Source organism: Taurulus bubalis, assembly GCF_910589615.1.
Source record: "Taurulus bubalis genome assembly, chromosome: 10".
Taxonomy (NCBI): Eukaryota; Metazoa; Chordata; class Actinopteri; order Perciformes; family Cottidae; genus Taurulus; species Taurulus bubalis.
In genome coordinates this window covers 15511600-15536727 of record NC_136598.1, presented here as the reverse complement: position 1 = coordinate 15536727, position 25128 = coordinate 15511600, and the positions used below count along the sequence as shown (strand labels likewise).

At 39.7% G+C, this 25128-nt stretch overlaps 3 protein-coding genes across 3 annotated transcripts; 1 reads left to right on the top strand and 2 right to left on the bottom strand.

The window, feature by feature from the left end:
* Positions 1–192: 192 nt before the first annotated feature.
* On the bottom strand, positions 193–3123 carry chchd2 (coiled-coil-helix-coiled-coil-helix domain containing 2). The gene is made up of 4 exons (XM_079225159.1): positions 2988–3123; positions 1800–2049; positions 1058–1247; positions 193–581 (listed from the first exon to the last, which is right to left on the bottom strand). Exons 1-4 carry the CDS (start codon positions 3035–3037, stop codon positions 571–573), a joined length of 501 nt encoding a protein of 166 aa, XP_079081285.1. The 5' UTR covers positions 3038–3123; the 3' UTR covers positions 193–570.
* Positions 3124–3637: 514 nt separating this feature from the next.
* On the bottom strand, positions 3638–6990 carry LOC306742280 (protein FAM98B). Its single transcript, XM_079224631.1, has 8 exons — positions 6857–6990; positions 6544–6650; positions 5731–5856; positions 5326–5585; positions 5170–5250; positions 4958–5074; positions 4681–4827; positions 3638–4596 (listed from the first exon to the last, which is right to left on the bottom strand). Exons 1-8 carry the CDS (start codon positions 6898–6900, stop codon positions 4429–4431), a joined length of 1050 nt encoding a protein of 349 aa, XP_079080757.1. The 5' UTR covers positions 6901–6990; the 3' UTR covers positions 3638–4428.
* Positions 6991–10784: 3794 nt separating this feature from the next.
* On the top strand, positions 10785–24569 carry LOC306742926 (BICD family-like cargo adapter 1; the record flags this gene model as incomplete). The annotated part of the gene is made up of 10 exons (XM_079225380.1): positions 10785–11030; positions 12603–12818; positions 17186–17305; positions 18536–18682; positions 19181–19363; positions 20893–21057; positions 21675–21752; positions 22343–22455; positions 22847–22967; positions 24321–24569. 10 exons carry the CDS (start codon positions 10785–10787, stop codon positions 24567–24569), a joined length of 1638 nt encoding a protein of 545 aa, XP_079081506.1.
* Between the last annotated feature and the right edge of the window lie 559 nt (positions 24570–25128).

Here is a 25128-nt window from a genome sequence, read left to right as displayed (position 1 = left end):
GCTGTCCTACATTACCACCTCCATGCAACGTTCAACTTGTGGATATGCATTCAGGTCTGAGTGACTGGACAGGTGCTGGGCCCCTGTGAAGTCTAATTAAAGAAAGTGGATGTAAAAATAGAAACGTTTCTTAGAAAGTCCAGTGTAACATTAAAAACAGGCAGTGCAATAGATTAGAATACCTCACGCCGCTTTTATGATTCAAGGGCTTTATTGTTTTGAAATCTAAAACATGTTGCAAACAAACTGCAGACATCATAATCCAGACGATGGAAACAAGCACACGCGTCAATTTAAATTAAAAGCACTCAAGCTAATGAAAATCACTGGTGAAAACAACTCAAATCAACACGCAGCAAAATATATAAACAATATGTATATGACTATTACTACAAACTCTGCAGCAATGTCCTGAGAATGAACACAATGATGCTGTCTAATGATAATCAGCTGTCAAAATAAAGCATGTTTATTGATGTCTTGTAGGTTAAAACACTTTTAGTATTCTTCCAGCACGGCGGCTCATTACGGTTTGTGTGTGTTCTTCAATCTCCAGTTTTTTTCTCAGTCTCATGACATACCTGTGGAGAAAAGAAAAGTTTAATTCAACAGATTGTCCTAATTATCATTTTAAATAATCCTATAGTACAATAAATAAATAAATAAATGGTAGTTATATAATGAATTCAGAAAGCCTTTAAATATACACCTCCTTATGGCCACACTGTGTATTGCAACAAATTACATAAGACCTATGACAGCCTAATGCAAAGTCAGGTGGCGATGACGTCTGAATGACTAAGTGTTCATGCAAATCCTCCTTATTTGGGAGTGTTAACTCAAATGTATAAAGAAAAACCATCAACAAGACTGACAATGGATACAGCTGGTAAAATGCAAGAGTGTGTGAGTCAAAACAGTGAAATAAAAATGATAACTCTACTATTACATCAGTGGTGCAAGACTGCACTGTTGGACTGCCATAACCACTCATCAACAAGCTATAAATGTGTATTCATGTGGAATCAAATGTCTTACAACTGCTCTTTTTACTCACCATTAGAGAACTTGCACTGTTTCAGCACCTCACTGAAGCCCTCACAGAGCTTGAGGTCGCTCTGGCTTTGGGCGCACTCGATGAACTGTTTGAGCTCATAGGAGCAGGATTGCTGCTGTTGAGGCTGCTGCTGGTACATGGACTGTGGCTGCTGCTGGTACATGGACTGTGGCTGCTGCTGGTACGGCTCCTGAAAGACACAAGGTGAATGATGGGATCCATCATACATCATTTCAGTCATTGGTTTCAAATGTGACAAAAAGTTAAATCTTCTTGCCAATGCTACCAGAAAAAAATAACACATTTATCCATAACATATTGCAATGATTAACATGGCTATATGTTATGCAAGTGTCAAAACCTCTGAAGACGTCTCACAGGCAAAGATATGTGCGCTAAGCTTTAAATGTTTCCTTTACATGTTTTTTTATTATCAAAAAGACAATCAAAAATGTCAGCCCATTGGAATCAGTCAGCACACAAGTACATTAATACATACTATGGATAAATTCAGGTGAAGGTAACATTATGATTATGTACGTGGTTCACAGTAATCCATAATCACCAATAACTGGATTTAAGATGGAAGCCTACCAGTTAACATCTATTGGTAGTGATCACTACTTTGCCTCCTCCAACTGTTTTGTTGTTACCGCTACCTACCTCCCACAGGTCAGACACACTAATCTGCCCTGAGGCTATTTCTGTCTAATGACAAGATCCTAAACCCCAGTTTATTTACTTGGTATGTGACATCAGGCTTGGCAGGCTCCGAGTTTCCTCCACCGAAGCCTCCAGTCATGGCGTGGCCGAGGGTGTGTCCTACTGCAGAGCCCACTGCCACTCCAGCGGCTGTAGTCGCCATTTGGGCAAACATACCAGGCTGCTTGGGTGCTGCAGCTGGAGCACCCATAGCAGATGGAGGAGCATGCATTGGAGCCGGGGCATAGGAAGGAGGGGGTGCAGCCCTAGCCATAGGAGGGGGTGCAGCCCTGGTCATAAGTGGGGGTGAGAAATACATTTCAAATACAGGTCCAAACACTATCAAATACTGGCACAAGTGTTGGTTTCAAATGAGTTAGAATTAGTTTTGAATTGATGCTAATTATAAAGTTCAAGAAGGCCAAAAACATCAACTTTCAAGAAAATAAGCCTGCACACTTTCTGTCTTTAGAATCTCACTAGGGCAAACGTTGACAATGGGAAACCCCCGGGATAAAAAGTACATATAAAAAAAAGATATCTATGCACATATGAGTCATATACAAAGTATATTTAAAGTGTTAAATAAAGTGACAGAAAGAAGTATAACATATCAGTGTAGTAACTGTATGTGGGACAGGCAGAGGGTGTCACCTGAGGTCATTGATTCGCCTGGACAGCTTGGCGTTAGAGCAAAGGCTAGTATCTAGAGCCCTAAGCTTTTATTGAAACTTGGAACGTAATCCAAAAATCAAACAAATTCTTATTTAGTTTGTATAAGTGATGTGTATATCATGACAAACAATTGTAATGGTTTTAAAGGGTTTATGAATAAAAATAGTAGCTGCAAAACAATTTCAAGTTCAATTTGTATGGAGGTAAAAGGAAAACTGATCCTAGCTGCCTGTAGTTTGATGTACATTCACACAGTTTAACTTTATTTTATTGTGACGCTGTGACGTCACATGACAGGCAACATTACATTACCATGATGTAGCTAGATTACACATTGTAACCTTCAACACTTAATCAATGACTTCTGAGCGAGCATCCATTTCCTGGTACTCGAGGAAACATTACGATGTTCATAAATAATCATGAGCTACTAATCTAATAACGAGTGGCACGAGCTAACACTTGAAACGTTAACCGTTACGCTAGACTTGTTCGCAGCTAACTAACTAAATGAGTCTAAATACGTGTTTTACCAACACGGATGAAACGTTACCTGGCTGGAGGAGCCATCCTGGACGACCGGCTTCTGCTTCCTCTCGGCATTTTGTAAATTCTTGGTAGTATTTGTGAGTTTGCTGGCTGATAAAAACGGACGCGGCTCCGCAGGCTACCTTATGTCGACCTTTAGCTAGTCCGGATTGTGTTACATCATTTGACTCTCGGATAACTTCCGGTGTTGTGTTGGACACCGCTTCCCTCTAACATAAACCCTAACCGCCGATGGGGGCGCTGTCACTTTAAGAGGAGGGGAACACTATTCGACGGGGGAACCGACTACGACGTAACACCTGTACGAAAACAGTATTGTACTTACTTTCCTTCAGACTCCTATGTCTGACTGCTGCTATAATACAGACTGTTTTTTCTTAATATATATGTTGTCTCAATGTTCTTTAAAAAAATCTATTTGCACTTTATTATTATCTGTATTCACTTTATATGTTGGACAGGAGATAAACGTTCTTTCAACTGTTTGCACGTGGAAGAATTGACAATAAAGCTAACTTTGACTTTGACTTAATCCTAGCCAACATTATATATAGTGTATGTATTTTTTTTTTTTACTTTGTTTTGTTTAATGTTTAAAAAAAAGAAAGACAAGTAAACCGTAGGCTACTTTTCACATGCTGACTAGTGTTTTAAATTAGATCTTTATTTACTCAAATTATATTACATTTTACATCTGTATATTGAATATTACATCCGTTTTGAAAAACAAATATAGCAATTCAGTTTGTTTCAACTTCAAGAGACTGGGATACAAAAATGTGGGCAATTGGACCAGCAATACTCTGCTTCCAACAGATAAGCTAATGATGTTCCACGTCTGAAATGTCTCTACATATGTCTGTAGACAGACTGACACACAAGATGTGCTCAGTTAGTTCCCAATTTTCCTGGAAAAAAACAGTGGAGGCAGATTCAGCTAAACACAACTAATTAGAGCCAAACCAATGAAGTATCTGTTATCTTGCAAAAACAGTTAATATGAGAGAATATAATGTACATCAGTGACATGTTTTCTTGCTGAAAAAAGCTACAGCCTACATAATACATGGTAATTGAACAGTTAAACATAACCAACATGGCACATTACATACACAACACAAAATAACAATGCATGTCTTTCTTTACTTGGGTTTATTCTTCAGCAAATATAAATGTGCAAAGCCAACATATCCAAAAATGTAGTATTCATTTTCTCAACAAAAATATCTGGTAAAATACCAGTACATTATAGCAATGAGAAGCTATTTTAGAAAAGTACACCGTCAGGTAGTGTATGTATTACAACCAATAATTTTTCACACCTTCATAACTATAAAATCAAATCATATGTACCATTCCATAGCCATATATTATTCCATAACAAGGATTTGAATAAAGAAAAAAAATTACTTATTTCTCAAATTAAGCAGTAAGAGAAAGACATGTTACTCATTTTTCCCTTTCTTCTTCTTATCAGAAAATCTACGTTGTTGATTGGGTCCACCTCCTCGTCCTGATCGGTTTCCTTTCGCTCTTTGATTTGACCATGCTGGCATAGGAGCCTCCAGTTCTCCTGGTCTCCCTCCTCTGTCTGGTACGCTGCCCATCAAAATCTAGTGAGACCAAATAGGAATTAGAGGCCATCTGTATTTTGAGGTCTTCATTCAGAATCACAGGAACAGTTTATATCCGTTTACCTTGTAGACGGGGGTGCTTGTTCCAGCCCTGATCGGCTCCATGAGGAATGTATCCTCTCTGGCGGCGATCAGAAGAGACGAGGAGACTCGGGAGGAGCCGGAGAGAGATGAAAGAGGAGGCACCAAGGCCAGAGCTTCACTGCGCTCCTGTAAATAAAAAAACAAATTGAATTGAGCCGTTTGTTGTCATCATGAACCTCAATGACCCCCAATAGACAAATGATCCACTGCTCGTAAAAATAGTGAGTTCTGAACAGAGGAAGTGACGTAAAACTACCTTTTGTTTTTCTCCCCACGAAAACGACTCAAGTGTCACCTGAAAGCGTTTGATCATCATTTGTCGCCGACAGTGATAGTCCTCTGACAGAACTTGATTGATCTTTTTAACTTGCACCTGAGAAACAGAAAGGGGGAAGAAAAAAACAAGTTAAAGTGCTCAAAGAGTTACACAATATGATGTGTGATGAACTAGTAACTGTGGCAACATACCCACTGCGCTGAGCTGAGGCTATTGTTAAGAAGCGAGTTCGCCATGTTTCCACACGGTAGACGAGTGAGCCTCGAGTCCACCTGCATACAAATAACATTTAAAAAAGCATTCAGTTTGTAGTCATGACATCTCAGTCTCTCTTACGTCAAACTTACTTCACTCGACACGTCTGTAAATTGCGAGGCGGCATCCATGTCAAGGGCGTGCAGCAGTAATATCCATTCTGCCTGTATCTCCGCCTTCTTCCTTTCTTTCTCATCGTCATCTTCGTATTCCTGATCAAACTCAGCGAGCTCATGGCTGTGATCTTTAACTCGCTGCTCTTTTTCAGACTCGTCTCCTGTTGTTTTCTCCTCAGGATGCGATTCCTTACGCCTCAATATTTGAGCCGCTTGCAATTCTGCTACCAGGAACTCTAAAGGATTGAACAGACAGTTTAAGAAGAGTGAAACATTGAAAAATGTTGGGCAGGAAATGCACAAATTCATGGGCACTACAATCATGAGTTACAACCTGAAACACACCACTACATAAACCACAAGGGTCCTAATATTTTTCACCTGTGACTTTATTGAGGATGGACGGCCCCAGCACCTCTGATGTCAACACAGTGAGGGGAGACAACATGTTGGACAGCAACGTTCTCAACTCCCCCACCAGCAAGACGTCACTTGTCCTGCTTGAGTCTAAAAAAAAAAGATAATTTTCCATTAGAGGTAGGTTGATATATGGGCCAATATTAGACTATTGCAGATGTTTTGTTATCAAAAAGCGTCATCACTTGTCCACGAGGTCCATCACTTGTCACCGACAAGTTCATTTGTAAACTGTACAATGCCCCAATTAGTATATTTGGGTACACAATGGAGGCATCCTTATAAAACAATGTGTATGTTATGTGTTTCTGCAAAACAGCAACAACAACAAATGCTATCGATATGTCATTATCATAATTTCTAAATTGACAAATATTGATATTGGTATCGGTCTAAAAAATCATGGTCAAGCTGCAAGATTTCTTAATTTGACCGTTTTATGAACGCATGGGAAATATTAACATAGATAAATATTCATATGTTTTTAAACTGAGCACCTTTTCCCACAAAAACTTCCTTTAGGATGAATAAAGATCTATCTTAACAATAAGAAAAAAACACTAAAACACAAAAACAAACCCCAGAAATAAAACTACAAACACAGACACTGCAACTGATACAAAGTGTGTTGTTTAAAGTTGTAAAAGAGCTCAGGTCATGGTCAGCCAGTGTCTTAAAAACTAACCAGATGTGGATGTTATTCTACTCAGTTAGAAGAAACACCACCTGAAGACTTAACATGTCTGACCACAGAGGACAGAGGTTCGCAATGAGCACCTTGGAGCTCTGGACAGAGAGCCGTCAGCTCCGCAGTCAGCCAGGTGAGCAGCGGGCAGGGGAGCTCATCGCAGCGACACCGCGAGAGGCACGCGCTGCCCGGGTACCTGAGCAGGAAGTAGGACGGCAGGTGAAATGAGCTGCTTTACGTTGGTCCTAATAGACTGCAGAGGCCAGCATATTGATGCAAAAATACACATTTAACAAGAGGTTGAAGTAAACTAGGTAACTTGGATAGACCTTGTAATAAGTTTCTGTAACACACGAAGGTAAGTTAGGTGACTACGCAGCAAATAAAGAAGCGGTTACTCACCCTAAAGCTTTGATAGCTGAGACTGTCCCTGCGCTCCTCTCCATTGTCACTATGTAAATGTAAACAATTTATATATAAATCTGTAAATCAGCTCTTCCCAACTCAAAATTCAAGCGTGTTTATAAATTGTGCTTCCTCTTTTTTTTTACAGTGTTTAATGAAAGGTCACGTATTGCCACCTGCTGGCCGGAGGATGTGGTGCTTCTATAATAATTCAATACAAATAAGAATTCTTGCAACAACGAGTTTTCAAATAAAAGTAAAAAGCTAGACAATTTTAACTAAATAGAAAAATTACAAATAATCCAACAAAATATGTCGAATAGATTAAAACGATTAATTTAAATAAAATTGTATACAACAAACAGAATAATTAGAAATATTAACAATAATAGTAATAATAATAAAAAATAATAATCCAAGTAACATCAATATTACTCATAATAATCATAATAGTTATAATAATAACAGTCCTCATAATACGCTTTATTTATACAGCACTCTTTAAAACAAGGTTACAAATTGCTATCAAATAATACACAAATAAAATGGAATAAAGTACCCAACAATAACATAATAAATACTTTCTAAAGATGAAAACTTTCCAGCCTCCTCCTGCCTGACAATACACTACCTCATATACTGTAAATAAAAGAAAAATCTGTGATACTGATATAACGTGTCACAGTTTCTTTACTAACAAGGCCATCAGTGTTGTGTTTTACATTAGTGTCCACCAGGAGCCACTAGAGGTCTGTGATGGTCGTTTATATACCACACTGTTTATACCAACTAACAACTAATGATAAAATAATACATTGGCGTTCCAACTGGCTTTAAAATACTAATTTACTCAAGTACTGCAGTGCAATATTGAGGTGCTTGTACTATTTGTGTATTTCCATGTAATGCTATACTTCTAAGCTACCCAATTTTAGAGGAAATATTGTACTTTTTATTTGACCTCATGTGTATGAGAGTTGTAGTTGAAACTTATAAGACACAATGAAGCATTAAATAAAGTAGTATTTCCACCTCAAACAACATTGCTGCTCACATGTTAATGCTACAATATCAATATGTAGTATCTAATATATGAGAAGCTATTCTGCATAATGGTGTTGTTCACTCACTTTTGATACATTATGAAAACATAGTCTTACTGTTCTTTGTGTTTAGATACAATTTAACCACTGCTGACTGTTATGCATATTGTTAAAAATATGGATATGAAATCCATATTCTCTGGTCATTGATGGACGTAATGATGGGGATCTTATTTCCTGCAGGTGATCTTAGAAAATCATAATATATAATGTCACTCACCATGTTTTGGCTCAGCTACATTATTCTCTTCATCTTCATCAGGACCAGAATGGCATACTCAGCACTCTCAACACCATCACAGGTGTTGCTGATGCAGGCAGTGCAGCTAATGTTTACTTCAGTATGTATAGATAAATCATCAACCATGCTTTTATGGTGGTTTTGCTTTATAGCTTTGGGTCAATATCTTCTTCAAAGCTCCTGCAGAAACTGGCACAAAAGCAGAAAACAGCAGAAAACTTTGGTCTTAAGTGGTGCCATCACTGTGAGAGCAAAGTAGGAGAGTCCTCTGTTTTCTGACTCAGCAGAAGAAAAGGTCATCTTATTGGTGGTGAAATAAGTTTATATTCAGCTTTTGTCTTAATACCTAATACGACTGTCCCTTCTTCTGACATATGACTGTGTGTACACACACTCGGGCAGACAAGCACACGTGCTGCTTCATTAGCTTTGTCTGAATGTGTTGTCTCATCTCCTCATTGAGCACAGCTTGACCACATGTGTCACACTTGTGGCAACAAGCCCGTCCATCAGCAGCCTGTAAACTGACCAGGAACAATGAAGACCGCGGCGGTGTGCGTCAAGATAAAGCCTCTTACGTTTGCTTGCCGCCTGCTGCCATATGTACAGAAACTGTGCCGCCTCTCGACAACAAAAGCCCTGCCATGCGTCAGGATGCTGCGTCTTTTATTCCCCCGACACTGCCCTCTGCTCCATGAAACCTTGCGGGGTGCTGACCTTTGACCTCTGGCAAGCAGCCAGACAAAGCAGCCAGACACTCCCCTCTTGGTGGACTTGTTGAGCCCTTGTTAGGTGGATGGATGGATGAAACAGTGCTTCCCTCACAGTCCTAATCACTTCATACTTCAAAAAAACTATCCAAAACATGTTTTTGTGCAGTGGAGATCATGCATGCCGTGCAGTGTTCAAAATGCATCACAAATTCAAACAATTATATACTCAATATATCTTGTTTGACAAGTTCTATTGGGGTAATTTGCACATTGATTAATCGTTTATTATGGTTGAGTGTTGTGAAATTGTATTATACAATATATATATATATATATATATATATATATATATATATATATAATATGTATCTATATATATATATATATATATATATATATATATATATATATATATATAATATGTATCGATATATGATCAATTTTCTGTCAAATCTATTTAGAAACTGTTTATGGATAAAATTATAACACATGAAAGTTGTATCCTGCTAAATAGTTACTGACAGATCAAGGTTCTTAATAACATTGATGCAAAAATCATATAAATATCCAATATTGACATGAAACAGTTACACATTTATATCACACATATTGGTGCACTTTGTTTGTAAAAAGGTGCACATATAGGGCACATGAATAAGCAACAGTAAAATATAGCTGTAAAATGTTGCAGGGGTATCATGAAATATTGAAACGAGTATTACTGGTGAAAAAATAGCTCGTCATAACTAGACAAGTTGCAGGAAAAAAGCAAAATCCATAATGCTTGTATATGGAGTGGGAATGTACGAATGAAATATACAATTTATGGACAATGCAATTAAGAATTTAGGACCATGAGAAATGTCTCCATTTCCAGTATAAATATGGCATGTTTACATAGTACTGAAGACTCGTAGAGAGAGAAAAGTCATGTCAAATAGTTAATATGAAGGGAAATCAGGTTGAAAGTATTCCATTGACTGGACAATGAGAAATCCGTGTTCCACATATATTAAATAGTTGGTGAAACCTTTAATTTTACTTTATTCTTATCTTGTATTTTTTTTTTTGCACTAGACCACTAGTACAGTATTTTTGAGGTAATACATTGGGTTGATGTGTAGAATTTTGTTAAACAAACTAAACATTTTAAGTAGAATTTGTTGCATTTAATCACACCACATCCGGTAATGGAGTAAATTTACTCAAGTAGTGTATTTAAGAAAAAATGTTGAGGCACTTGTATTCTACTCAAGTAGTTCTGCTACTTTATGCTTCTTCTTCACTACTTTTCTGAGGAAATACATGTAGTTCCTTGTTAAATTACAGATTCAGATTATTTCGACAAAACATCATCAACAAATAGGATATGATATCTTATGATGGGTTATATGCAGCAGTACATACTTAGTTAAAATGATCTCCACCGTTATCAGCTACAACATCAAAGTGATATAGATTATTATGAGCCATTAATATAACATTATGTACGTTTTTATGTTCATGCTTAGTAGACTTCCTTTGCTTCAGTAACACTTTGAATACAGGACAGAGTAATTGTACACAATGGTACAGTGCTACTGTTACTGAATACAAATACTTCTTCCACCACTCATCACACAGGTGTTTCCCTGCTTCGTGGTAATTTTCCACTACAAGCCACTGGGAGCGAGGAGGACAGGTGTCCGTCCGCTTGGACGCTCAGGTGAAGCCACATCCCCCTTTAGGCAGGAGTCCTGTGCTGGTGACACTTCACCGCACCCAGACTGACAGAGCAGCAGAAGGAGCATGGACATTCAGCTCCTTCTGTGTGTGTGTTTAAAACGATATTTATTACTCGGGAGGTGTGTTTGAGTTGACAGTCGGTTATGGATCGACTGGATGAATGGAGCTTCAAGCCCAGGAAAATGGACCTGGAGGAGGATTTCTACTTCGACTACGGAGCGGAGGAAATGACAGATTATCAAGACCCCAGTGAACTTGTGACTGCTTTAAAACAAAAGGAGGAAGAGGTTATTTTGGCGGCCCAGCTGGGAAACGCATTGCTCCTGGAAAACCGTCAGTTGAAAGAGCAGAGCGACAAACTTCATGAAGACTATGCAGACAGGCTGGAGGTAAAACGAATCCGCTTTTATTTTACAGTTGAAATGCTCTAATGGACAATGAAAGATTTATGGTGTAATGTGTGTTTTTTAAAAGATTTGACAACGTGCTTGCTGCTAACATTTGAAGTGAGTGAAATGTTTCCTGATAAAAAAGGAAGTCAATAACAGCGCGTCCACATTGTTTTAAAAATAGTACCTGACCATTGCGCAACTTTATGAATCTAGTATGGAAAATAATTAGGTTTATTGGGGTAAATTATACAGACCATAGATCATAAGATTGTTTTTATTCATATACATACAATGTATGTGAAATACACCCAGTTGTTTCTTTATAGTTAAATGTTCAATTGACAACTTTAAAGTAGATACACATAGATTGTACATAATTATTTATATATATATATATATATATATATATATATATATATATATTCCAAAATACACTTTAACTCAATGCCAGTGTGTTGGATATCCATGGGGAATCCCCTGTAAATGTAGCTGTCATGTAAACAGGCAGGAATGTTCCATGTTAAATAGTTTCTTTACTAAACTTTACTTTGATCAGGTCAGTGCCTCTTTGCTCTCATTGTTCTCTCGCTCTCTTTTGTTTTGTTCCACTGACTACAAAAAGTATTTCTAGCCAAGAGAAATACCTTTAGAAATGTGTGTCAGGCAAGCTATCTTCACAGTTTGTCGAAGAAATTGTGAACCTGCTGCAAAGGAATCAAACGTGTATGGCACAAACTCCTCATGAAACATCAGCTGTTAACTTAATACAAGGAGCAAACTGCAGTTAGGGTGTCAGCTGGGAGCCTCAGAGATGATTCTCCAAAAGTAATGAACGTCTTCAAGACAACAAATCTAACGGCAATGAAGCGAGAGACAGCAGGGGAAATGACGTGTACAAGTTTGTATTTGTTGTGAAGCTGCACAGCATCACACACCTGAGTTGTTATGACAATAATGGCTTTGTTGCTTTTCTCAGGGTGAATGCTGATGATTCAGATGTTCAATCTTATCAGGTGTGGCTACGACTTCAATCAGCACTTTGCAAAGTGCAATAAAGATGTGGCAAAGAAGTACAGTATATGCTTTGAAACTGATCTGCTAGGGGGGTAGTTTGATAAATAGGTATACTAATGAACTATAAGATTATTTTCATACATGATAATCTGCAGATTTGTCATTTAACCGATTTCTATAAAATGTCAGAAAATAGTGATAAATTCCCAATTTCCTTCAGCTTTTCCATGTAAGACAAAAAATAATGAGGTCTCAAGATATTAGTAAATTATCAACGTTGTAGACTACTTTTATAACAACCGACTGATCGATCAATTGACTTATAAGGTGCAGGCCTAATGGGATATATGAAGACTCCAGATGTCATACATTTTCCATGATCCTTCACAAATCTGAATGAGCCTGTTTCGTCACTCAAATAACATTTCAAAAGAACATGTTATCATTACAACACCCTGCTGCTGATAAGTATGATTTCAATATGCTTACTATAAACAGCCTGCGTTGAATCAACTGTAATCATGGCTTGACGTTAATCTCTCCACCCCTGTGCAGGAGCTGGAACAAGGCAGGCATGGTCTGCGGCTGAAGCTGGAGGGCTGCCAGTCCCAGTGGGAGAGCCAGGTGTTGGACCTAGAGAGGGATGTGAGGGAGCTGAGCGCCCAGGTGGAGCGGCTCACCCAGGCCCTCAGCGAGGCCGAGAGGGACAAGGGTCGATCCCAGCTGGAGGACGGCGAGGTCACGCAGCGACTCCGGGAGCAGCTCAACACTGTGAGTCCCACACATGGATAGAAGGCAGTGTGTATTTATTGTTATTCTGTCTGAGAGACAACAGAACTATAGACCTTGGTTTAAGGAACCTCTCTGCCTGCGACAGGAGACTGAGCCTCTGTGAAACAGAAACATGAGCTGTGGATCCAAAGCTGCTGGCCCTCGGAGTCAAACTAGATAAGATGAGCCGTCACCCAATCCTCACACTGAAACTCTATGTCCTCTGCAAAGCACTCGGGTATCAGTCTGACTCTGCAATCTGCTCCAGAGCAAGGCCAAACTCTCAGGCTGACTAACACAGGTGTTGATAAAAAGGAGAGTTTTCATCTGAACAGCAGAGACAGAAGTAGAAACTGAGCTGTTGGCTACAGGCAAATGATCCGTGCTGTTGTGGTGTGGAATAGAAACGATATGTAAACCGAAGGGGAGTGAACGTTTGTGCCATGATTTGATGTTAGATCAAGGGCGGAGGGAGGAAGAACAGTAGAAAAGATCTGGAAGGCATGTTTGTTTGTTTATTTGTTTGAGCAAAAGGGCGAACATGCTTTTTCCCCAGCTTTGCAGCTCTTCTTTGTTTATATAATTGTAAACTGAACATCTTTTGAGTATTTGACTGTTGGTTGAACAAAACAAGATATTTGAAGACTTGGGGCTTTAGTAAATTGTGTCAGACACTTTTCACTAAAGTTTATTAGATTAATCGGTTATGAAAATGATCATCTATTTCTGCCCAACATGAGAACAGAATAATCTATTGACCCACATCCAGTTTATTCAGTAACATGAAGCTAACTTTTTACTAAGGTCTTGGCTACAAGTGACATAATGAACAAAATAACTAGCAGCATGCAGCTGATTAAAACCATTATCGACTGTATGTGTTTACAATCGGCAGCGTTGGATCTTGAGCGCACACAGGCAGGAGAATCAAACCGGTGACATTATTTTACTGCCTCTTATCAGTGAACATAGAGGAACTGATTGGCTCACACAGCTGGACACCCTTGAGTATTTTTCCAGACTGAGAAAATAGGGAATGTTTTTATTAAACATTACGTTCGTCGTGACGTGTTGAGTCACACACGACCGATTACTTTGTAGAGCGGTTCCTTGTGCCGTTACAAAATTAGCAAGTTAATAAGTGCAAGTTAAAATTGAATCCAAACAACAGTGTTCAGCCCTCCCATGAGTCAAGGTCCACAGAATAAGGAACTATGATCTTGCCCCCTCCGCCCCCCTTGCGGCCGGGGCTGAAGCACTTACTGAGGAAAACAGACTCCACAGAAGTTCAGGAAAAAGTCAATTTAGATAAAAACAACTGCTATCTCTGTTTGGGGAGAGGGAAGTGGAGAAAATGTTTGATTTGGCATCAGACATGGTTCACTCTGGACTCTGTTTGGTTGTAAAAAGACAGAAGAGAGAACGAATGTGTTGAAGAAGAAGCTCCATGTCTGACGCGTCTTTACCAGACGTAGTGACGGGTGCTGTGGTCTCTGCCGTGGTGAGTTGTGTCTGCATTTCTGTGATTGTGTGTGTTTGTTCAGACGCTCCCACATTTACGACTGGAACAGGGGATTTAGATCTGTGTCCTTAATCTGTTGACTATTTACTCAATCAATTGATTGATCAGTTACTCAATAAAATGGCATAATATAGTGAAAAAATTCCCTATATATTGTATGTCTTGTTTTATCCGACTAACGGCACAAAGCTTAAATATATTTATTATACTATGATCGAAGACTAACAATAATAAGCTGAAGTTTCAGAGAGCTTGTAACTCTATACCCTAATTGTGTAACCAAAGCATAGCAGGAATCTGAAGGAGGACGTCTGTGTATTGCACCACAGAAACCTGAGCGAGAAAGAATTCTTTGTTTATCAGCAACGGCAAAGCAGAGCTCCGATGCAAGAGTAAAGGTTTGCTGTGACTCTTCACCCTGGTGCATTTAAGGAAGCGGCTGCAATAATGTTGGCGTGTGCCAGTTTGTCACATGGTTTAGTGCTGACTGTTAGACGGTAGATGAGGAAAGTAGAAGTTAACATATCAGGGAATATTGAGTGAGAATATTTTTGATAATGATTAGATGCTGGCCAAATAGATAGATTTAAATTAAATATTTTTTATTTATATATTTTGTCTGGTTAACGGACGAAAAACACGTTACCTTTTCATCTCCTGCTTTCCACCCAATGTCACATGATCCCCTTCCCTGGTGTGTTATTGGACGACTGTGACAAATCTCTTGCTGTGAGTTTTCCATTATCATAAAAGGAGATGCCTCAATTGAGACGAGCCCCCCTGACCTCTGCTCCTCCTACCAGCGTCACGCAGCTCATGGACAAAAAGGGGGAGACAATATACACTGGGGAGAGATATAAATCTTTAATTTGCTCCTCTGATGTCGCCCCTTATATCCCATCATCCCAGGGGAAAGCCATCTTTTCTGTGTGTTCCCTGAGGGCCTCGGCTGTAACTGTTGTCAGCTGTCGGGTACCTCAGTGTTTGTATCGGTGGAGGCTTGGGGGTGGGGGGCATGTGAGGGGATATCATCTTTGTGTCTCTACCAAATGGAGCGTCCTCCTTCCACTCCTGTTTTGGTAATTCTCAGTGGGTCGCTGCCTCTTTTGTGGAGAAGGGGCCCGTGTTGACGAGACGAAGCAGCGGTAATGACGACTCATGGACACAAACGTTCATCTTTAAGATCCTCCCCTTCTCATGTGTCTGCATGCCATGTTTTGTTTTTGTCTATTAGTGCCGGCTTTATTCTTCACACACACACACACACACACACACACACACACACACACACACACACACACACACACACACACACTAATTTTAGACTCACGCCTGCCTCACTTCCTCTGTACACTCTTACAAACACGTACACACAAGCTCTCCCCCTCCGTTCACCCTCATGATGTCCAAGTTCAGCCTCCGCCACATTGTTGTCTAATGTAGCGTGATGATGTCACAGACACAACCAAGATGCCCTCTGCTCCATCTGCTGCAGAGGCCGGCCTTTCATCTTGTATTATGAGGCAATGATGGGACCTGACAGGCGACCACCAAACTGCTGAGTAAGGGGAACTGAGGGTCTCAGACCAGGATGGGAGGGTGGGAAAGATGGGATTATGAGAGCAGTGGGTCAGTGTTCATCGTTTTATGTTTCATGTTTCAATGTCTTGTGTTTGAGCGATACGGCTTGAAAAAGTGTCTGATGATAAAACAAATAAATACTTATTTAACCCTCAATAATATGACACGTGGTTTGTCAATGATGTCAGTGACCGTTTAATTTCTGTTATTTTTGCTGGATGAGTGATGGCAGGAGTTGTGTTGCTTTTTTGTGTGGTTTCCAGCTCTTTTGGCTTTTGACCTCTGAAGGAAGGTGGAATTTGAGATATCTTTTTGACTTTATTGGAAAGTTTGACAACTAGGAGAACAGGAAACGAGGCCTAACATGTACATATTTCGATCTTCCTAAAATTTAAAAAAAAAATGTTTTTCAATTTTGATAGCTGCCACGTTTCCTCATTCAATCAGCAATCAGTTGCTTAGTGTGAAACTGGCAGAATTGTGCATTGTGTTGCTGCGTGCACTTTGCATTTGTATGTGATACAAACCGGTCAAAACCTCCACAGGGTACACAGTCAATATGTACATGTGACCCCCTTATTGCAGGTTAGAGTCTTACTGTGTGAACACAAGTTATGAGCTGTTCAACAAAACATATTTTACCCCCTCAAATATTTTCTGATGGATTTTTTTTGAGAACTGAAAAGCTGTAAATATATTTATTTCAAGCAAAAATTTTAAAAAAGTTGTAAGAAATTATTATTATTTATTCATCTTGTGACCCATCCTATTTTATTTTTAAGATCATTGGGTTCCCAAACTGGGAATATTGTAACCATATATTGTACATATATTGTTACATACATTGTAACCGAATATTGTAAGCATTTATTCTGGAGGCAATAAAAAAAAACCTTATCATATTCCTTGTGCTGCATTGCCCCGAGCAAAACGCATACAAAACACATGTCCAATTTTAGTCACCTAATCCCCACCTTTCAGTCAGGTATCATATTGTGCTTCTACTCATATGGGTGCAGATTACAGGATTTATTCTTGCTATATATTTGTCCATTATAAGATTCAAGAATGTGGCATCCCTCGGGCAAGATTTGTTTTGGAGATTCAAGTTGGCAGATACAAATGTATGATTCCACTTTTCTGTGTATATTTTGAGTAAACAAAATGCACAAAGAAGGCAGTCCTGCAAATTCAAAAGCCAGCTTTTCTTTCACTCCATTTGTGAATCTCATGTTTTCTCTGTGGTGTGTTTTTGATTGTGTAGGCGATGGAGGTGGAGAGAGCCATGTCCAGTGAGCTGCAGGCGCTGAAACAGGAGCTCCAACAAAAAGGAAGCAACAACAGGCCGCAGGACGAGGAGCTGATCAGTGCCATGAGGGAGCAGGTAGCTACCGTGCCATTTACTGTATATGTGCCTCTAAATTCTGCAACCAAAGCTAATCCTAAATGTGAAGCGGATGTAAAATGTTTCTAGACTTTAGAGCATGATGTGTTCACATAGACAGGATGACCAGAACAAGCAGCACCAGTGTGTCTGTTTTTGTAGATTTCCTGTCAAAAGTGTTGATTGTGTTGACAGCTGGTGCATGTTTATGTATTTAGTGTCACCTAGAGAGGAACAGTTGTATGTGTGTTATCCAATACATGAAGAACATAATGCAACACAAGACAAAAGCTCAAAGTAAAACATGAACATTTAACAGAACAAATCTGTACACATAAAGGAGACAAATACAACAGAACTGAGGCATTTCATTTTTACTTCCTGTCATGGTTATTCACATGGAATATTCTTTTTTTTAATCCAACTTCAGAAAAATGTCCTTGATAATTACTAGTCCTTTCGATTATAGATTCAAAAGAGCCAATATCGTTATTAGTTTGACTCATTTAACAAACCTTTGTCTGAGAACCATCCTTCAAAAGCCAATTGTCACGACCCGGCTCAGGCGCCGCGACAAAATGCACAAGAGATGCAGCGTTCCAAAACAAAGCGGCTTTATTAGCTAAACAAGGTGGTTGGCGAAACCCAAACTGCCCGAAACATAGACGAAACATAGACAGAACTTTAGACCGCTGTGGCCTGGCTGGCCTCTCCTGGACCGTGCCCAGCCAGCGAGAGCCACCGAGAGCCACGCCCCATGTCACAGGCCGAGAGATCCGAGGCGGAGCTTTTATCCCCGCAGAGCACCGGGCCCAGGTGCCTCCCATTAGGTTGATCTCCCCACTCAGACACACAGACAAGGAGACAGACAGACAAACAAATAGATAGGCAGACTAGGGGACCGTCACACCAATGTAAGTCTGAATTATTGTGTGAATATACCATGTGGTGGAAGAGGCCAGCTGTCCCCTAATAAACAGTCAGGGAGATTCTGGTAATGTCTCTTCAACAGAGAAACAAAGAAACATGACCACACCAATGGTATTTGTATTTTCAGAGAAAGTCAAGTCAAGTGAAAAATATTCTGGGTACCTCTCCAAACACATACATCAACATTGCTTGATTTGAGTCGATGTGATGCAAGGGCATAGTGGGAGTTACTTTTCCTTTACGAGAAGAAACAACTTCTAATAAAAAAATCAGTTATTATGTGTATTTGTGTGTTTTCAGGTGCTGCGTCTCAACCAGAAGGAGCAGGTGCTGGAGCAGCGTTTGGAGAGCGTGTATCAAGAAAACACTGAGCTGAGGGCGAGTTTGGCCTCTTTACACACACGCCTGGCTCTGCATGACCAACTCGACCAGCAGCACAGCCAACAGGTACACAGACGAGGCAACACAAAACGGCTCAGTGCGGTTGGTGTACGAATGAAAGGGCCTTCAATAACAAAGGGATTTTCCGCTCCCAGCCTGGTGGCCTGGGTTTCGGTGGGATTGAGGAGAGCATTGCGAAACAATCGCCTCATCCTCGTCATTGTATATGTCACTCGCAAATCAGGATTCCTCTCGAGTTCATTTAGTTTCATGTTGGGCTGCAGACTGGAATCTGGCACGTCAGGATTTCTCTCTCACTGAACTTTGGTAGAAAAAGGTTTCACGACGGCTTTTTAAAAAGCACATATGTCTTTAGGGAAAAGTATGTTTGAGTTATAATATTCATTTCTCTGTTCATCATCAATATAATGTGAATATTCATAATGTCTTATCTTCATATTTATCATTTGTTGTGGTTGTTGCTTACTTGAGATGCATGTTAAGTGCCTGCAGGTTTTGCCTCCATGTTTATGTGTGTGTTCACTCGCCTCCTCATGTTTTCAGCTAGCTGGGGCGTTGCAGGAGGTGGAGGCGGCGCGGGGTCGGTCACAGCAGCTGCAGGCCCAGGTGGAGGAGCTTCAGGAGGAGGTGTCCCTGCAGGAAGGCAGGAGCCGCGGAGACGCCTCACTGCTGTCCGAGCTGGAGAGCAGCCTGGAGACGGCAGGGCTCGGAGTCAGCAGAGAAGAGGTACGATAGCAGATTTCTCTCCAGCATCTACGGTGTTTTAAATCCTCAAGCCAGAAAAGTAGAACGATTTGGCTGTTAGGGAATGAAAAACTATTTAAAACATGTCAATAATCCACACTGTTGCATTAGGTAACATGTTCCTTCTGTCCTTGTCCCAGAAATACTCACTAGAGCAACATATGTGTATTTTATGCCACTGAAAGTAGTTCCCATCAAATATTTTATATAATATATAATACTGTATAACTTTCACAAGCACCAACAGATGTGTTGTGATACATGTTGTGTGTTCTGAGATGAGGGAGAAAGAAAAGATAACTGGTTGGAACTGGGAAGCTTGAATTGCAGTACTGAGCTTGTGAATCCCAAATCATCCTCATTTATCTGGCATTCATCCTTTTGGAATTAAGATTAAACAATGGTAAAGGGGAACTTAACACCAATCATTTACACATAAAAGTGTTTTTACAGGTCATTGGAAAAACTATCAACTGTTTTTATGTTGATTTTCTGGAAATGTACTATGTGTATATATCAATATCATGATACAAAACTATATATAAGGTGACATACATTTATGCATATCAAACACTCTTCGCAGTAAATGAGTGTAGTTTCAAATTGTTTATAACACAGTTACCATGAACAAAAGTAAATCTAGGCACAGGAGTAAGAAATACTCACACCAGAATTTAGCTGCAACTTTAGCTAGTTTATACTTCATGTCCATTCTGTGGTCGGCAAGTGTTAGTTGTGGGCACGTTGTCCTGCCAACATTGAGTCACGTGTTTTGAGAGGAAATTGTTTTCCTCTGTTGACTGGAAACAAGATATTAAAGAATGTGTATTCACTGAAAGACTTGTCCAGTGAGATAACAGAACTGTCAGCAGAAAAAAACATGATCTAAAAGTTGAGTTTTCGGAAACCTATATAAATGTTGTCGCAGTGAGAAGAACATGCTGAACAAATTCTCTGAATTGTGAGGACAGATATTGTAGGAGGAGGTGTGAAGGTCCTTATTTTCCCTCTGTGTGTGTCTTCTGTTATTGTTCGGTTTCAGCAGGAAAATGTGATATATAACTGCACTCATGAGTCTTTGTCATCGCCACAATGTTGTAGTTTTCAGCCTCAAGATAACTTTGTTGAGTCATCATGAGATCAGTATCATCATGTGATATATATGACTCAAGGAAGTTAAATAACGTGATGTGGTAACGCTTGCACCTCCCAGTGTGTAAATAATTGATGTCACTCAAGACGTCATGTGTGTCAAGAAGCGTCACGCTGAAAGAAAAAGGGGGAGAGGAATGCCATGTTTTTGACCCAGTCATAGCTTACTTTTCATTTCAACATGTTAGCTCTTTTAATATATTCCAGATACACAGTAGCAGCCTCTTATGACATGTGAGAGTAAGTCAACACTTCAAACTAACCAGCTTTGGCCATTGTACGGACAGTTAATCGTTAGGTTGATGCTTTAAAGTCATAATGAACACAAATCAACATGCCTCCTCTCTTGTTCCACTCAGATTACACAAGAAATGTGGTCCATCCTTCAGTTGCTGCTCCCACTGACCCAGAAACTGAACAGCTCGGGGAGGTCAGAGGTCGTGGCTCAACAGGAAGACCTGCAGACAATGCTGCATCAGTTGAAGGGAGTGGCCCAAACCCTGGCACTGACGTCCAGCCCTCAGGTGAGCCACAGAATAAGCGAGTGGAGCAGGAGAGGAAATGCAAAACAAAAGGCTGACCTTGTTCTTTGAAATCAAAGCAGGACAGGATTATTACAAGGTGGCTTTCATGTCTTCTGTGTTTTTCAATAATCAACACATATGTAGAGTATGTGTGCAAAACTCCCAACTCTAAAGTCTGTGTGACATTTGAAAGTGCAATAACTTCCACACTTTGTTATTAGAGGTAAAATGTAGACATTACCCTCCTTGTACACCACTTCAATCACTAATTCATACTTGGCTTCTTTATCCCCCTGGTGGCTGTTATGAAGCACCGCAGCGTCTTCACACTGAAACCATGCTGAGGAAGTGTGTGTCTTTGTTTATGCAATGGATGCCAATGAATTGTTGCAATTGATAGCTCAAATTATTCTTTGCCACAAGCAGGCATATATAATTGTCCAGTTGTGTCTCATGGCATTCTACAACAGGTGTTTTTCAGTGAAACAACATATTCCTGCCCACCCCATTCCTCCATCGGAGCACCTTGCAAATGGGCCAACACAACAGAAGCTCCTTTTCGGTGTAAATCTCTGTGAAATGCACACCTGATCTCTTTGTTAATGTCTCTCTCCCAGGAGCTGAATCAAGCTTTTGTCGACAGGACGGGCGATCAGTGTGGGAATCCGAGCGCAGCACAGGAGCTGAGAGATCAGGTAACCCAGTGATGAACGAACATGTCTGTCAGGCAGGAGCAGCGCACATAGCGGCCCATTATTTTAGGATTTGTATGTGTCATTGCAGACCTTGCTGCTGTCACTGTAATCCATTGTTGACCGATTCAGTGACCTTTTTAGAGCATTTTTACTGTGGTTGCTTGTTACTTGCTTTAACTGGCATAGATTTAATAATATAGTTTGTGACTTAAAGAGGTTCTTCACTCATTGCTTTCGTTTTTACATTTTTTTCATTAGCCCTCAACTGTCTGGGTGTGGTCGGGTATAACGGCTAAATTACATCTAAGTGTCTTTAATATTTATTTTGTCACTTTTTGTTGTCGTTACACAAAAAAAAGTCAAAGCACTAACAATGCTCCCTTTTTAAAAATATGTTTTACTACATTAGGAAAAATAAAAACCCAAATTGACTGTTTATGAGCTCCGTAGGAATCAAAAGATTAAAAGTTATAAATGAAAATGTAACATTTGAGTGCAACAACCCAGCCTTTATTGTTTTAAATACAGAGATGATATATGCAGTACGTTTCACACAGTGGTCTAAACACAGTTGTGTCTTTCTCCTCTAGAACGTCCAGCTGCAGCAGGAAAACACCGAGCTGAAACAGAAGCTGCAGGACGTGCAGGAACAGGCTGAAGTCGTCCAACGGGCCATCAGTGACCGAGATGAAGCCATAGCCAAGTGAGAAGCTCGGGTTTTATTCCTCAATATTCTCCCTTGACAGCAGTTGTTTGTTTTACAAGAACAGCTGCTATGATGCAATCATTCTGCACATTTTGGGTAATTTACATGTGTTGCAAACAGTGCTTGAAGTAGAACAACACAGTGACAGTACTCCCCTTAGTCACACACTGGCATCTGTATCAGCAATCACTATTACATTCTGAACTTCTACAGTGAATAAAAGACAGGAGGTATTGGGTTTGGGGGCCCTCCAGATCATTTGTAAAAAGTACAAATAATAAATTCTCAAAACTAGGCAATATCATTTGTTTCTTGCAGCCATCCAGTTTGAATGTATTCTTGTATAGGACTGTGATTTGACTAAAGCGGTTTCATCCTTTCCTGGTAGGAAAAACCTGATGGAGGCTGAGTTGGTGAGAAGTAAAAATGACCAGATGTCTCTCAACAACCAGTTATTAGAAGCCATCCAGCGTAAACTGGAGCTGTCACAGGAACTGGAAGCCTGGCAGGTGAGATCCCTTTTCTCTCTCCATCGCACTCAGTCTACTACATCCCAAAGCACCGCAAACCATCGCTCATGCTGTCTCTGTGTACCAAACTGCCTTGGAATTGGCAAGCACGTATCTTGCTTAATTAAAAATATGAACATGAATAAAAACAATAATAATTAAGATCTGCATCAAACTAAAGTTTTAATGATAATGATAATTTGAATAGACAGGATGGAGGTCAGGGACAGACATATCTCTCTGAGCGCTGTCGGTTTGGAAGAACATGAGCAGCAGGTGTTTCTGTCGAATCCTTCTGTTGCTGAAGCACTAAGCAGAGAGGAGCCATCTGCCGGAGGTTATGATCTATAGCGTTTTGTTGAAGATAATGCAGATTTGTTAGCTGAAAACAAAAGTATGTAATTATCCACAATAGTCGTGAAAAATAATCTGTCAAAATACTTTTTTCAATTTCTAATACAAAATATAAATAGAGTTGTTTTATTAATACAAATATCTTGAATGAGGAGCTGCAGACTGATCAGCTTCAATTCCTCCTTTTAAAAACTGTTAAATAGGCAAAACATGCACAGGAATATTTACCAGCCACATACAAAGCTCAGTCATCAGCTCACTCGTAGGACTCTCTCACTATAATATGGTTGTTTTAGAATTCAGTCTTGTGATTAAGTGTCAGGGTTGCGAGCCAAATCTGTGCATCATCTACAAAGCTTTGTGACCATCCCTGAAAATTTCTGTTGAATTTGATACTTATAGATCTGGTTCTGAAATAAATTGACTTTTTATGAGACAAATAAACACACACTCATAACCTCCTCAGCACCTGAAGGATACATTTATCTCATTGTTAATAAATCTTGTGAAAATAACGAACAAAACGTGTGTTATTCTCTCAGTACTACATCTCTCTGGTTCTCAGCTTTGTTCCCATTGGATCAATTCATTGTCGGTTCTGGTCTTTTCATGGGATTTGTAGACCAATATATATTCTGTGTGTGTATGTATATGTATATATGTATATGTGTATGTGTGTGTATATATATATATATATATATATATATATATATATATATATATATATATATATATATATATATATATACACTGTATATTCCTTATTAAGTGCAAGCCAAATACATTGATTGATCATTGTCAAGAGACATACATCCAATGAGCAGTGTCAAAAAAATAATAACGGCACATTGTTAACAACCAAGTAGTGTTTAGATCTGACAATCATATAACTGTCGTGCATGTATTGAGTTTAAATGATATACACGTGGTGTCGACAGTGTTGAGTCACTGCGCCTCAGACGTCCTGCTGATTTTCTCTTCCTCGCCACCTTTCCTCAGGACGACATCCAGATCATCATCAACCAGCAGCTCAGGTCCCAGCAGCAGATGGAGCATCCTCAGAAGAAGTCCACCTCCAACGGCATGTCCTTCTTCCGCCGGCCCAGCAGGACGGCCTCCACCTGGACACGCCAGCCCTCCTCGTCCTCCTCTTCCTCCACCTGGAGTTCAGACGCTAATCAGAGCAAAACTCAATCCCCCTGGAGGGACTGGTTAAGACGGGGGAAAGGGGCAAACAATGGACAGTGAGTGTGATACCCACCTCCTTAGTGCTGAGTAGAGGATGTACCAGAAGGATGGGTCAGAGGTCACCAGTGCAGCTTCCAGTACATCATGTGTGGTGAAAAGAAGCTTAAAGACACTTTTAATTCAGCGAAGAACAACAGAGCCGCTGCGGACAAAGAATTGTCAAATTGTCACTTAATTGTACACATTTCACTGATAGACTGAGCCTTCCTAAAATCTAAATTGTGACAACACTTTCTTCAAAGAATTACATTAGATGGTTTGCTTGATACTATAAATATTGTGCCTTATTTTGTATTTTTGTAAATGTCTTTATGTATGAGACTTTATATGTATAGGTGCAGTTCAATCGAGAGTATTTGTTTAGATTATTTAATGTCACAGATCAAAGAGTGAGAGAGAAGTACCGTCAGGAAAAAGTTATAATCGTGCTGAATTGTGACTTTGCATACCAAGTTTGATGTGAGAAGTGATGTTTTACTGTCAGCTTTGCTCAAAAGCTAAATATGTGAACATGTTTATTGTATAAGAAACACTATAGGTCTTTGTGTACACTGAGAGC